Genomic DNA, 12329 nt, shown 5'->3' with positions numbered 1-12329 from the left:
CCACCCTGCTGAAGGGTGGTAGGTGACAGAAATGGTGTTCTCACTGGTTGAACAAAAAGTGTTTTGTTCTGCAATGATTTAATCCTTTGAATCATTTTCCAAATACTGTATTAGCCATCTTCAAAATATTTGTGACTAGTGTTTCCAAGCCCTAGTGCGTGTGTGCATCAGTCTTTCACACAGTACACAAGTCATCCATTTATAAACTAGGGTTATTATATTTTGCAAAAATAACAACCTGGGAACAAACTCAGAACAAACTCGGAATGTGATGGATGATGAAGCTGACCCAACAGGAAGTGCAAGTCCTAATCATTATGTACAACCACAATGAAGGAAAAATTTGTAAACAGAAAGGGAAGGGGTTAGAGATTAGGCAGCGTGTGCTACATAGTTTTTTCTGGCAACTTGATTAACAGTCTAATTTAGTAAAGAATGTCTCTTCCTCACACAGACAGTGTTGAATCAGGTCCTACATGTTGTACTATGGAGCTCCCTGTTTGTTGATGAAACTGAATCGAATCCAGCCAAGACTTTCAATATGCTGTATGTCCCGGAAATTTAGCACTGTCAGAAGCCAGTTAAATTCATTTTCCAGTTAATATTACCGAGTGGTACAAATCCATTTAATTATTCCTCTCATTGTTGTGGTGAAACACTTTCTTTTTTGTCTGGCACTTAATGAGTCCCACCCCACAACTACAGACAACAACATTTAATTTCTTAATTTTTAAAATCACAAGCCTCCACAAAGATATTTTAATTATTTTGTTTTTCAAAGCATAAACAACTGTGCTTGATAGAGATGGGCTAGGGAAGCAGAACTTAAACCTGGATTTGGGTTAAGGCTACAGGTATATTATACCTGGCATAAACCAGTGTAGCTCTAGGGAAGTTAAGGGAACTATATTGATTTACACCAGGCAAGGTTCTTGCACAAAATTGGTACTTGAGACTCAACCTGAGCTAGTTTGAAAGTACTGAACTTGCAAAAGCTGCTCCTGTGATGTTTTGTCCCCATACGGCCAAAAAGCCACTAGATCAGCTGATCCTGTAAGACTTCTACAGTCTTGGCCCACAGCTGAACATGATGCAGAAAATTGGGCCCTTGTGGTTTATTGATTATATATTATTTACATAGTGCCATGGGTGGGCTTGCAGCTTTACAGAGTAAAGAATAAAGATGAGACCAATACAAAGATATTACAATCTAATTTATATAGACAAAATGAGTAAATCAAATCCCTCAACACATGGAAGAGTGGGGGGAATAAACAAATACAAAATGAAGCAATTGGGGAAACTATTGGGTGGGTGGGATGAGGCTGTAAGTTGCTTGTATTGCCATGTTATATGAACTTCTTGGAGGGAAGAGGATCATTGTTCTTGCTTTTTCATTGTCAGCAACCATAATGGAAAGGGAAAGGCATCTGAATGGAAATGTTATAGCTCAAACTCAGAACCAAAGCTATAAGAGTAGATTTGGATTCATGGACTTCAATTGTAACCTTCCCCAAATTTGTAGGGATTCAGATTTGAGGTTCTGGATTGGACCTATCATTAGTTTTACCATTTGGTAACAGCATTAATCCTTTCAGAATGTTTGCTCCAACAGTCAGATAAACATAGATTATCCAGTATTTACCCTTGCTGTAGGGCATACCAATCTGCATTCTCTCTAACTGATCTGGTCTGCAGTACCTTGGATACAATTTGTCATTCAAATTATAGACCAGGTAACCTCTGGATCTCTCTTTTAACAGCTAACTACGAACAACCTGATCATCCTTTATAAAACTTACACTTTAATGATTTGCAAATATTAATTCCTAAGAAAAGTTTCAATGTGGAAACCGAAAACAATTTCCAAACGCATTATGCATCATTATCCTGCCTAAAATGATTCAACAGACATTATAACCCCATTTCCCAGAGAACACAGTAATGCTGTGCAGCTATAAAGGTTCAAGTACCATGTTAGTGCTCTTATAAGGAAAACTCAATCCAAGCGATTACTTGTAATGGTTGTGAGAAGAAGGTGTCATTTACAACAGCAGAGTCCCCAGCTACAATTCTTACTGAGGTTTCATGAAAAAAAACTAAATTAAAATCAATTTCTTACTTTTTTAGCACAAGTTCTATGCACTAATTCTCACTTTTTCCTCTCCTGCTGTAGCTATAAATGTAGGGAAAAGACTGTGTATTTCAAGGAGGAAGACTGTATTCATTAACAGTACAAAATTAAGAAAAAAAAAAAGGTCAAAGCACTCATAGTAATCAAGTCTATGTGGAAAAATATGAGGTCATTACCGCCTGCCTGGTGATTACATGGATAAGAATAAAAAGTACCCCAGCCCTGCAGGAAAATAATGTGTAGTTTGTTTACGCTGTTGCCTGTTATAAAGTGGATGCTGACAGTGAGCTTCAATGCAGTTTGAAGCCACAGTCACTCTAGGCTTCTTCAACAAATATAGCATAAAATTACCAATCAGCAATTCAAAAACACCCATGAAGAGGGCAAGAGGAAAGGCAGGGGGCGGGAGGGGGGACACCTAAAATGCTCCTTTCAACAACATTCAAAAGAGATTTCCTTGAAGATGCATATATCATCAAAGGGAAACTCAAGCACTCAAAATAAATATTGCTCGCCTTCAGTTCATGTAGGGTGAAACCCACTTTGCTTGCATACACACTAAGTAATCAGGATTGATGTGACAGAAGTGTAGGTGAACTCAGAAGATAAAATCTACCCATTGACCTGGGCACAGGGCATGGGTCTGTACTGCAGCCTTGTCTACAGCTATTAGTCCAGCCTTTAGCTCATGTGGAGTACGAGGGTGATGGGGTGGTGGAAATGCAGCTCCAGGGGCTCTACCCTAGCCTTGGCTCAAGAACTAAGCCTATGCCCAAAGACTTTGGGCCTTTGTCATCCTAACCCTGAGAGATGTTCTGACCAAATCAGGCCAGAGATAGCCAGAGATGACATCACCACCTCGATCTACCAGCTTCAACTGAATCCCAAATGCCACCTGAGATGAAACAGGATCTTACTTTAACAAAACAGCTGTAACAACAACAGCTCCAGTCCATTTCAAATAACTTCTCTTTTCCTCAAAGGACAGTTATTGCCATCTTTGATACCACCTAAGAAACTGTCAAACAAAGGGTTTTTTTTCCCTTCTAAAACTCTCTCCAGGTAAAGGGAAAGGGAACAAGGGATGTTGTTAAAAAGAACTCCTTACTTAATACTTCACATTTTAATTGTTTTTCCTTATTTTCAGTATCTTTAATAAAACGTTAAAAATGTAATGGTGTGTTTGCTGTGGTACTAAACAGGCTAAGGCCTTGTATACCACATTCTGGACCTTGTTTAATGCCGTTTAATGTTGGTCAGTGACTGGGTTATATTAACACCTTTGACCCATATAGTCCATCTAAATTAATACAACAGGGGCACCAACTGCTTCAATAATACCAATAATAATAATAAAATATATCACATTAAACTACTTAAATCCATTGCCAGTGCCCCTAAAAAATGATGAGATCTGTCCTCAAAACACCCTTGTCATTCCAATGAATAACTCCAGCCCAGCCAACACCAAAGAAAAGAAGAATAAGCTTTGCATTGTACCAGGAAGGATAACAAAGCCAGGCTGTGTCAAACCAAGGGGAGAACCACACCAAGAGGCCCTTCTGTACTGAGGGAAATACAACCTAGCAAATACTGACTTCATGTGCATAATCTTAAACAACACTTTGGCCTTTTTTATAGTGGCATCAGTGTTATATGTGGCTACATGCTACTATATGCTGCAGTGAAAGGCAGGCTGCATCCACACTCACTGCAGCATGTAGCTACACATGGCAGTGAAAGGCTCTGGCGGGGGAAGGCAGTAGGGAAAGGTTCTGGCAGCAAGGAGCTGTTGGAGCCTTTCCCCACTGCTGGAGTCTTTCACTAGTTCTGGCAGCTCCCTGAGGCAGGGAAAGGTTCTGAAAGCTCCCTGCAGTGGGGAAAGGCTCTGGCAGTGGGGAGCTGCCGCATCTACACTGCTATTTTTAAGCAGCGTATATGTCCTGCTCCCAGAGCCTTTCCCTCTGCAGTGAAAGACTGGCAGCAGGGAAAGGCTCAGGTGGAGGAAGGCAGCAGGGGAAGGCTCTGTCAGCTCCCCACTGCCAGAGCCTTTCACTGCTGCTACCCGGCTGCTGCTGGAGCTGTTCACTGGCATGGGTAAAGCTACATGCTGCAGTGAGCGTGAGCGTAGCCTACCTTTCACTGCAGTGTTTTGCTAGACTTATCCTACATGCCGCTGCAATTATAGACAAGGTCTTACAGAGAGGTTTTGTTAACATGTCATAGCCACCACTGCCTCTGTGGTATGCTGGGTTAATGTACTAAGATTTTGCCTGTGTTGGACTTGCCTCCTGGTTTTGGTGACGTGTGAAAAAAATGCTTGGTGATTTTGTCCTACTTTCCGTTCAAGTGCATCAGAAAACCACTACAAGACTCACAGCCTCAGCTCAAGAGACTGGAACAGCAGGAATGTTCTATGTCAGGACTGAGCTGGCATTAGCAAAGCTTTGTGCATAGTGCTTACTCAAAAGCCAATGCTTTAGTCTCTAAATTTCATCAGCATAACATTTAGGGGGAAAATAACCCAGAGTAATATTATTTTTGCATTTTAAATTCTACACTAGCAAGTAGAAATTGTTAATAAAGTAGAGAAGGACCTTGCTTTCAGTAATTTTCTAAAGTATAAACAGAAGCACTCCCTTAAAAGCTTTAAAATAACCTCTGTGCAGGCAACGAGAAAAAGGCTTTTATTACTTGGAAAGTGCTTTTGTCCCTCTGCAACCATTATTCACACATACAAAATCACATTTGAATAAACTCAAATGACCTGTCTTACATACAATTCAATACTATTTATTTTTTATATAGAATCCTTAATACACAGCATCACAAAACACTTCACTGAGAGAATCAAGTGTGAGCTAAAGAGGAAAGGAAGCTTTCTGGGTGAAATTCCACGAAAAGAAATAGGTAAGACAGAAACAACCAGTTTCAGATAGATGTGGATGAGTAAAGTGTTTGTTTACATGGGGACATGCAGGAAAATTAATCCCAATTAACTAAAGGTCTGAATTTGAAACAGATTAGCTAAACTGCATTAAATTCCTGTATGGATGCTTTGGAAGTGAATTAAGCCAAACAAAATTAAGATCACTTTCATTGTGAATGAGGGTATTCACACAGAGGTTTAATGTGGTTTAAATATCTGCTTCAAATTCACTCCTTTAGTTAATTTGGATTAATTTTCCTGGATGTCCCTGTGTAGCCATGTCCTCAGTAGAAGGCTGACCATCCTACATTGTGAGGAATGATAGATGGAAGAAGGTGGACAGCAGACAAAGTGAAGGGTGGGAGATAGAAACCTCCAAGATTAGAAATGCATGAGCAAGCAGGAGAACAGGTAGATAAAAAGCTCAGAAGTAAATGAAGCAAGCCCAAGGAAGAGTATTTCCAATTCGATTCAGTCATCCAACAAACCAGCGATAATGACAAAGGGTAGAGGAAGCATGGTCTTTTGGGCAAGATACTGGAATTTAGGAGACCTGCGTTCTTTCCCTCCTCTGCCATATGCTTCCTGTGTGAGCTTGAGTAAATCACTTCATCTGTGCCTCAATTCCCCATCTGCAGAATGGAAATAGTGATACGTTGGGGTATTGTGAGACTAAATCCATAAATACTTAGGAGATTGCTCAGACACTATAGCAATGGGAGCTATATGTGTACCTAGCCAGACAGGGAACAGCATGGTCCTAAGAGCATAGGCGCCCACTCTGTGGCTGCTCTGGGGGTGGAGCACCCACAGGGAAAAAATGGTGGGTGCTGAACCACCACAACCAGTCCCCATATCAGCTCCCGCACAGGCCCCTCAGCGCCTCCTGCCCGCCAGTGCGCCCCATCTATCAGTGCCTATTCCTCCCTCCCCACACCTCCTGCCAGCCTCTAATAGCTGTTTTGCAACGTGCAGGAAGCTGGGGGAGGGTGGGGGGAGGAGTGAGGAAGTGCCGCACTTTGGAGAGGGGGTGGAACAGGAGCAGGAAGAGATGGGGTGGGGTGGAGCGGAGGCAGGAAGAGGCAGGGCAGGGTGGCGTCTTGGAGGAAGGGGTGGAGTGGGTGCAGGGCCTGGGGCACAGCTGGGGGTTGAGCGCCCCCCCGGCACTTTGGAAAGTCAGCGCCTGTTCCTAAGAGAGTAAATTTACAGTGTTCTGAACCTCCATAAGTTTAGAGAGTTCCACAGATGTTTACAGAGACCATGAAAAGGGGAAATGCAAACTGGAGAGAACTAAAGAATTAATAAGAATTTCTACAGAGATGAGTTTAAAGACAAATTCTGCCAATGTTGGAGAAGTGGCGATAGAAAGACAGACAAGTAAGCTGAGAGAGGGGAGGGAAGTTTACGATTCAAATATCAAGGATGACTAATTAGAAAGGTTTCAGAGTAGCAGCCGTGTTAGTCTATATTTGCAAAAAGCGAAGGAGTACTTGTGGCACCTTAGAGACTAACAAATTTATTTGAGCATAAGCTTTCATGAGCTACAGCTCACTTCATCAGATGCATTCGAAACACAATTAATTAGAAACACAATTAATATCTGTATGAAACCTTCCTGATTTCCAGGTAATCATCAACGGGGAACTGGCTGCATACTGAAAATGGGGTAGAATCTAATTATTGTCAGTTGTCTGGAACTAATATGGGGAAGGGAAGTTGTAGGCAGGAAGAGACAGGTCACTTGTTGTGGGAGAAATAGCAGCGGGTTTCTCAGATAAAAATACAGTGTGGGGAGAACTTTTTACCCACAAGGAGAACTTCAGCCTTTGAAACATTCAGCAGCAGGAGCTTCTAGTGTAGCCAAGAGTTACAGGCAGACACGGAGTAGATAGGAAAATCAGAAAATAAGTTACAGGAGATATAGAAGAGTAAAATATTAGGGTGTCCACAGGTGAACCTAGCAGTATACATGGGCAATGATTAAAACATGCAGATTAGAGAAGAAGAGTGAGCAGTGGGGAGTTGAGATGGATAGTAGATCAGAGATGGAATTTCACCCTTGAGAACATACAGTCCTCCTGAATATCTAACACAGGCATGGCCAAACCGTGGCTTGTGAGCCACATGTGGCTCTTTAACGGTTAAAGTGCGGCTTCTGGAGCCCTCCATGCCCCCTATTTTCCACCTACCAGACTGCGGGGGAGAAGCTTGGGGCTTCTGCCCTGTGGAGGGCGGAGGGGTGTCTCCTGGCCTTAGCCCGGCAGGAGGGTATTGGGGCACAAGACTGTACCCCAGCAGGTGCTGCCCTGCAGAGCAGGTTGTGCATGTCTTGCGGCTCTCTAACTTCTGAAGATTATCTTATGCTGTTCGAAGGGTCATTAATTATGACCACCCATCATGTAACATATTTCAACAGGCTTGAGCAGACTTGGTTCAGGCTTATAGTACTTGTGAATGTGTAGGAAGAAGAAGGGAACAGGTTAAGCCAAAAAACAAGTGTGGCCATATTTTCCTGTAAAATGTCTACTGGATACCAGAAATGTTTGCTATCCCTTTGTAGCTTCCTTTTTATTATTTGTTCTAAACAATCCTTAAGAAGAGCATTTTAAAATATTTTAAAAAAATATTTAGAACTGGATCTGAAACAAATAATTAAACATTCCATACAAAGATGTCTTTGTTAAACATATCCTTATTCTTTGTTGTTTGATATTATGGTAGTGCCCAACTGCGATCAGAGCCCCACTGTGCTAAGACCTGAACAGACACATCTTAAGTGACAGCCCTTGTCCCAAAGAATTCAAATTTAAATAGACAAGGCAGACAGACAAAGGGTGTGGTAAAGGAGGTTGTGACACCATGTACCTCATATGATACCCTGTACCCCACATTCACCACTTTTGTAACAATATGATATATTTTGTATGAAGTATGCCTTGTGAGATATCATTTGAAAACTCGTAATCTGCAGATTATTATTACCCAGTTGAAATGTGTGTGACAACACTGCATGTAAAATTATGAGATTTTGCTATATGATTGTTACTGAAACACATTGTAGTTCTGGGCAATGCCCAAAAACCAATATCTCAGAGACAAAGATACCCTAGCATGCCAGCAAAGTGCTAAAGAGCCATTACTGGCTTAATTGGACATTCTCCAGTGGGGGAGAGTTGGAAACAAGAAATTTACAGTTCATCTGAAGGACAGTTTGGAGCTCATGTATGCAATGAAACTGCCTGCCCCATGACCCAGCAAGGATTTTCATGGCACAAAGAACTGGGGTATAAGAAGTGGGGGAAAATGTTCGTAGCCACCTTTCTGCTCCTTCCATCTCTCTGCTCATGAGAGCAATGACTCTCAAAGAACTGAATAAAGAGGTGAAGTGGTCGGAGGCTGGAAAGGGACGCAGCCTGTGAAATGTATTGCAGCTCATGGTGAGACAAACCTTTTGCTTTTAAGCCGATTAGCCTTGGTAGGGTTTCGGAGTTAGCTTGTATGTTTATGCTTTAATTTCTTTTGTAACCAGTCCTGACTTATTTGCATCTATCACTTAAAATCTATCTTTCTCTAGTTAATAAACTTGTTTGATCTAAACCAGTGTGTTTTGGTTGAAGCTCTTGGGAATCTCTACTTAAGTCAACAAGCCTGGTGCAGATTCATTGCCCATTGTTGGAATGATGGACTATCTATGAGTTTATACTGTCCAGGAGGGTCCTGAACAGTATAAGACCCACATTTCTGGGAACCAAGGCTGGAACCAAGGCTGAGGGATATGCGGGTGTCACCCTGTATGGATGGCTGGGCATAACATGCGTGTATTCATCTGGGAGTGACTTTACATGCTAGTGGTTGTGAATGAGCAGAGCTTAGAGGGGTTTGCTGTTCACAAGCAAAGCAGTGTAAAAAGCATCCCAGGTTGGAGAGCTAAGGGACACAGCAGTCCAGCAGTTCAGGTTGCACCCTGGGGAATGCCACAATAGTATTATTCCCATTTATAAGACACAGAGAGATTAAGTGACTGGACACAAGAAGTCAGTGGCAGAGTGGGAATTTAACCAGCTCTCCTGAGTCTCAGTCCAGTGCTTTTCCCAAAAAACAATTATTTCTCTCTTTAACATGTGTGGTCAAATTTGCATTCCTTTAGTTTTATTCAGCAGTTCATCCATCCTTCTCTCTAAAGCTGGTTTTCCTGAAACACTCAGTGCCAGATCTGAAGCTTCTTTTTCAGGAAAACCCCATCAAAATCTATGTGAGCTTTGGCCTGCCTGAGGACTGCAGGATGTGGCCTCCCATGTGTTGAATTTACAGTATGAGGTAGAGTCTTTCTACCAAACTTACCATTCTGTTGGTGAAGTTGCTGAAGTCCTTCACTAAGATATGTTTTATCATCTCTGGTTTGGACACCAACACGTACATTCGCCGACCGATGTAGTATCTACAAAGGAGGTGGAAAACCATTTTAGCAGCCATAGCCAGCCGGAGAACAGCCACCTTCCCTAAGATGCCTCTGTTAGCTAAAATACATTTTTTGTAAATAACTCATATCAGGTTTCCATTCTGTTTGGCAGTTCAGTATCTCTCCACCCCTCTGAAATATTTAAAAAGATTAAGCTGTCAAGTTCTTTGGTATTTAAAGGAACCAATTAAAAACATTTTATCCATTGTCATCACCAATTAAAACACTTGCTAAGAACTAATTAAAGAACCAGTCCATCATCTACTTACGCACAGCTGCTTGTTATATACTGTACTCAATGCATAACATAACATAACACAATATGTTATCCCTAAAGACAGACTGTAAAAGAATGGGAAGAAAACACTGATTAAAAAAAAGAAAAAAATGCACCCAACCAAACAAGAAAGAATTACGAGAAACTCTGTCCAGTCTAAATCTAATGCCTTTCCACCACTAGGCTGTATCTGCATTGAACATTTCTACCCTAAACATGTTCAGAAACATGTTCAGTCACTGTTGACTGGGCAACAGTGCAGTTCCACTGCTGCTAATAACAATGGCACTGCTGATGTAGACCACCTCAGAGGTGTTTTTATCATTACCACAAACAAATGACAGAGGAAGGGTGGGGTGGGGTGGGAAAAGGACAGTATTGCCTCTAAGTAAGAATAAGACCACACTGTCTTCTCTTTACTCTGGATAGCTTTGGGGAGGGAGCTATCGTTTCCTGAATCTGATGCAATGGCTCCTTCTGGCTTCTCAGGCAATGAAGTGAGATTCTTTATCTGCTTCAGATGTAGAAAAAATATAGGCCTGTTTCTACATCATCTGCATCAGTCTAACCAGATACCACAGAATAAGTATGTTTGTTAACACTCACACTTTTCTTCTGAGCCCTGGCATTTGCATTTACAAAGAATGCTTGTGGCCTCACTTGGTACAGCGTTTCAGACCACGCTTCAGCTAGGAAGTACTGAAAATCTCATGATGAAAGACTGATCTCACGATGATAAAACCCTCAGAGGTACAAACAATTGTCTGAATTCTTATCCATGACAAAACTATGAATTTCTCCACTTCTGCCCACCACTAGTCTGAAGTCTCTGGAGACACACCAAAGAACAAATGGCCATGAAAACTTTCATTCCTTCCTAGACATGATTTTCTCCAGATAAAAGGTTAGGCACATTGGCAAGGTAGTAGGGGTAGCTGGCGATTCTGTTGCCTGTACTGTTTAGTAGAGAGGTCCCCTGAGATGCAATTCTAGTATTTTTCACAAAGCTCAAATTTACTTTAACACATAACAAACTTGAATCATAATATGTTTATTTGAACCTAATGTATCTGCACTGGATATAAATGCTTGTAATAGAGTCCCTGTTTCTGGGGCAGTACTCTTCAACTGACTCATTATTTGAAATCACAGCTGTCATTAGCATCTGGCAATGAAGTTTCCAGACATTCTCTCTTATTGTTTGTAACGATTAATCCAGTTACAAAGAAGGGAGGGGCATAGGAGGGAATGGATGGAAAAAATCCATTGATGTACCCAGGGATTAAAAATACTAAAAGGCTAAAATTGCTTTTATGCAAAGTTCAGAGCTGCCTTTGTGCTCTCAACCGGTTTTCAAGAACAATGGTTGTAAGGGAGGATCAGTGTATCATTGCTTTCTTTCACCCCAAAACATAACTGTTCCCCTGATGTCTCCTTTCTGTTTCCCCAATCTGTATGTTTATTAGAAGGTTATTCCTAACTTTTTCTGGGAACTAAAAAAGTGGGAATATGGGAAAGCACTTTGGGAAAACTCAGGTCCAAGAGTCACAGTAATAATCTGCTAACTCTCATCCTCTATGTTTCAAAAGAAAAGAAAAGAAAAGAAAAGGGATGAGGGGACCTGAAGGTCAAGGAAGATCGCATGAGCTTTCCTGCTTTACACACGTGGATCCTGATCCTGCAAAAACACAGGCACATGCTTAACGTTAAGGATGAGAGTTAAAATCAAGAATGAGCATAAGTCTCTATAGGATCAGGGCTTTGTTCTCAAAACCAAGAGGATATTTCCCTACCTGTATTTGTTCTTAAATACCCTATTAAGTTAAAAAAACTTCTGAACAATAATCCATTATTTCCAAATAAATAACCGTTTAACCTCTGCCATATAGCTTTATATTCATCTAATATTATTATACAGCAATAGTTAGTTTAGGATTATTATTGGGAAAAAATGCATATTCTTGTCATATTTTACAAAACACTTTGAGAGAAAAGAAACTCATGGATTCACGGTTAATTGAGGATACTCCCTTTTATTAAGTTTCTCCAGGTTAACCTTACTCTTGTGTGGTATTTCTATTTATTTGCCACATTCAGCTTTTCATAATCTCTTCTGTTTAAATGGGAGCCTCCCAACATAAGTAAAACCCGCACATTTTTAGGCCAGCAATTTAAAGACAAAGATCTATTACTTGTCATGGTAGGGAGGTCAAGTATCCTAATTTACCATAGCTTGTGACAGGACTGTGCTTCTCCCATGGGAGAAATGGTACCGTTTCTATAGGAAGCGCAGGGATGTGAGTTATACTGCCCTCTGAGGAGTACTACTGTAAGAAGTTATCCAACAGCTGTTCAACAGAGAACACAGACTTACTTACAAGAATTACAGAAAAGCCAGGCAACCTTTCACTGTCTCCCCCAAACAGTGTGCAGCTCAAGGGGAGTGAAACGATGATATATTAAGAAAAAGAAGTTAATCTGTATCCAGAGCATTTTAATAACTAAAGAGGCTCCCACAGACACATGCAAG

General features: G+C 41.1%; 1 protein-coding gene across 5 annotated transcripts in view; it reads right to left on the bottom strand.

The window, feature by feature from the left end:
* TBXAS1 (thromboxane A synthase 1) overlaps nt 1-12329 on the bottom strand; it is a 316405-nt gene that overhangs the window by 160261 nt on the left and 143815 nt on the right. For all 5 annotated transcript variants that reach the window (XM_073323035.1, XM_073323050.1, XM_073323042.1 and 2 more), the window contains one exon: nt 9405-9501. In XM_073323035.1, the coding sequence (XP_073179136.1) occupies nt 9405-9501 (97 nt within the window). The remainder of the gene's footprint in view (nt 1-9404; nt 9502-12329) is intronic.

This window comes from Lepidochelys kempii, chromosome 1 (genome assembly GCF_965140265.1).
Source record: "Lepidochelys kempii isolate rLepKem1 chromosome 1, rLepKem1.hap2, whole genome shotgun sequence".
NCBI lineage: Eukaryota > Metazoa > Chordata > Testudines > Cheloniidae > Lepidochelys > Lepidochelys kempii.
Note: the sequence above shows the minus strand (reverse complement) of the source record. Positions and strands in the feature narration are given on the sequence as shown.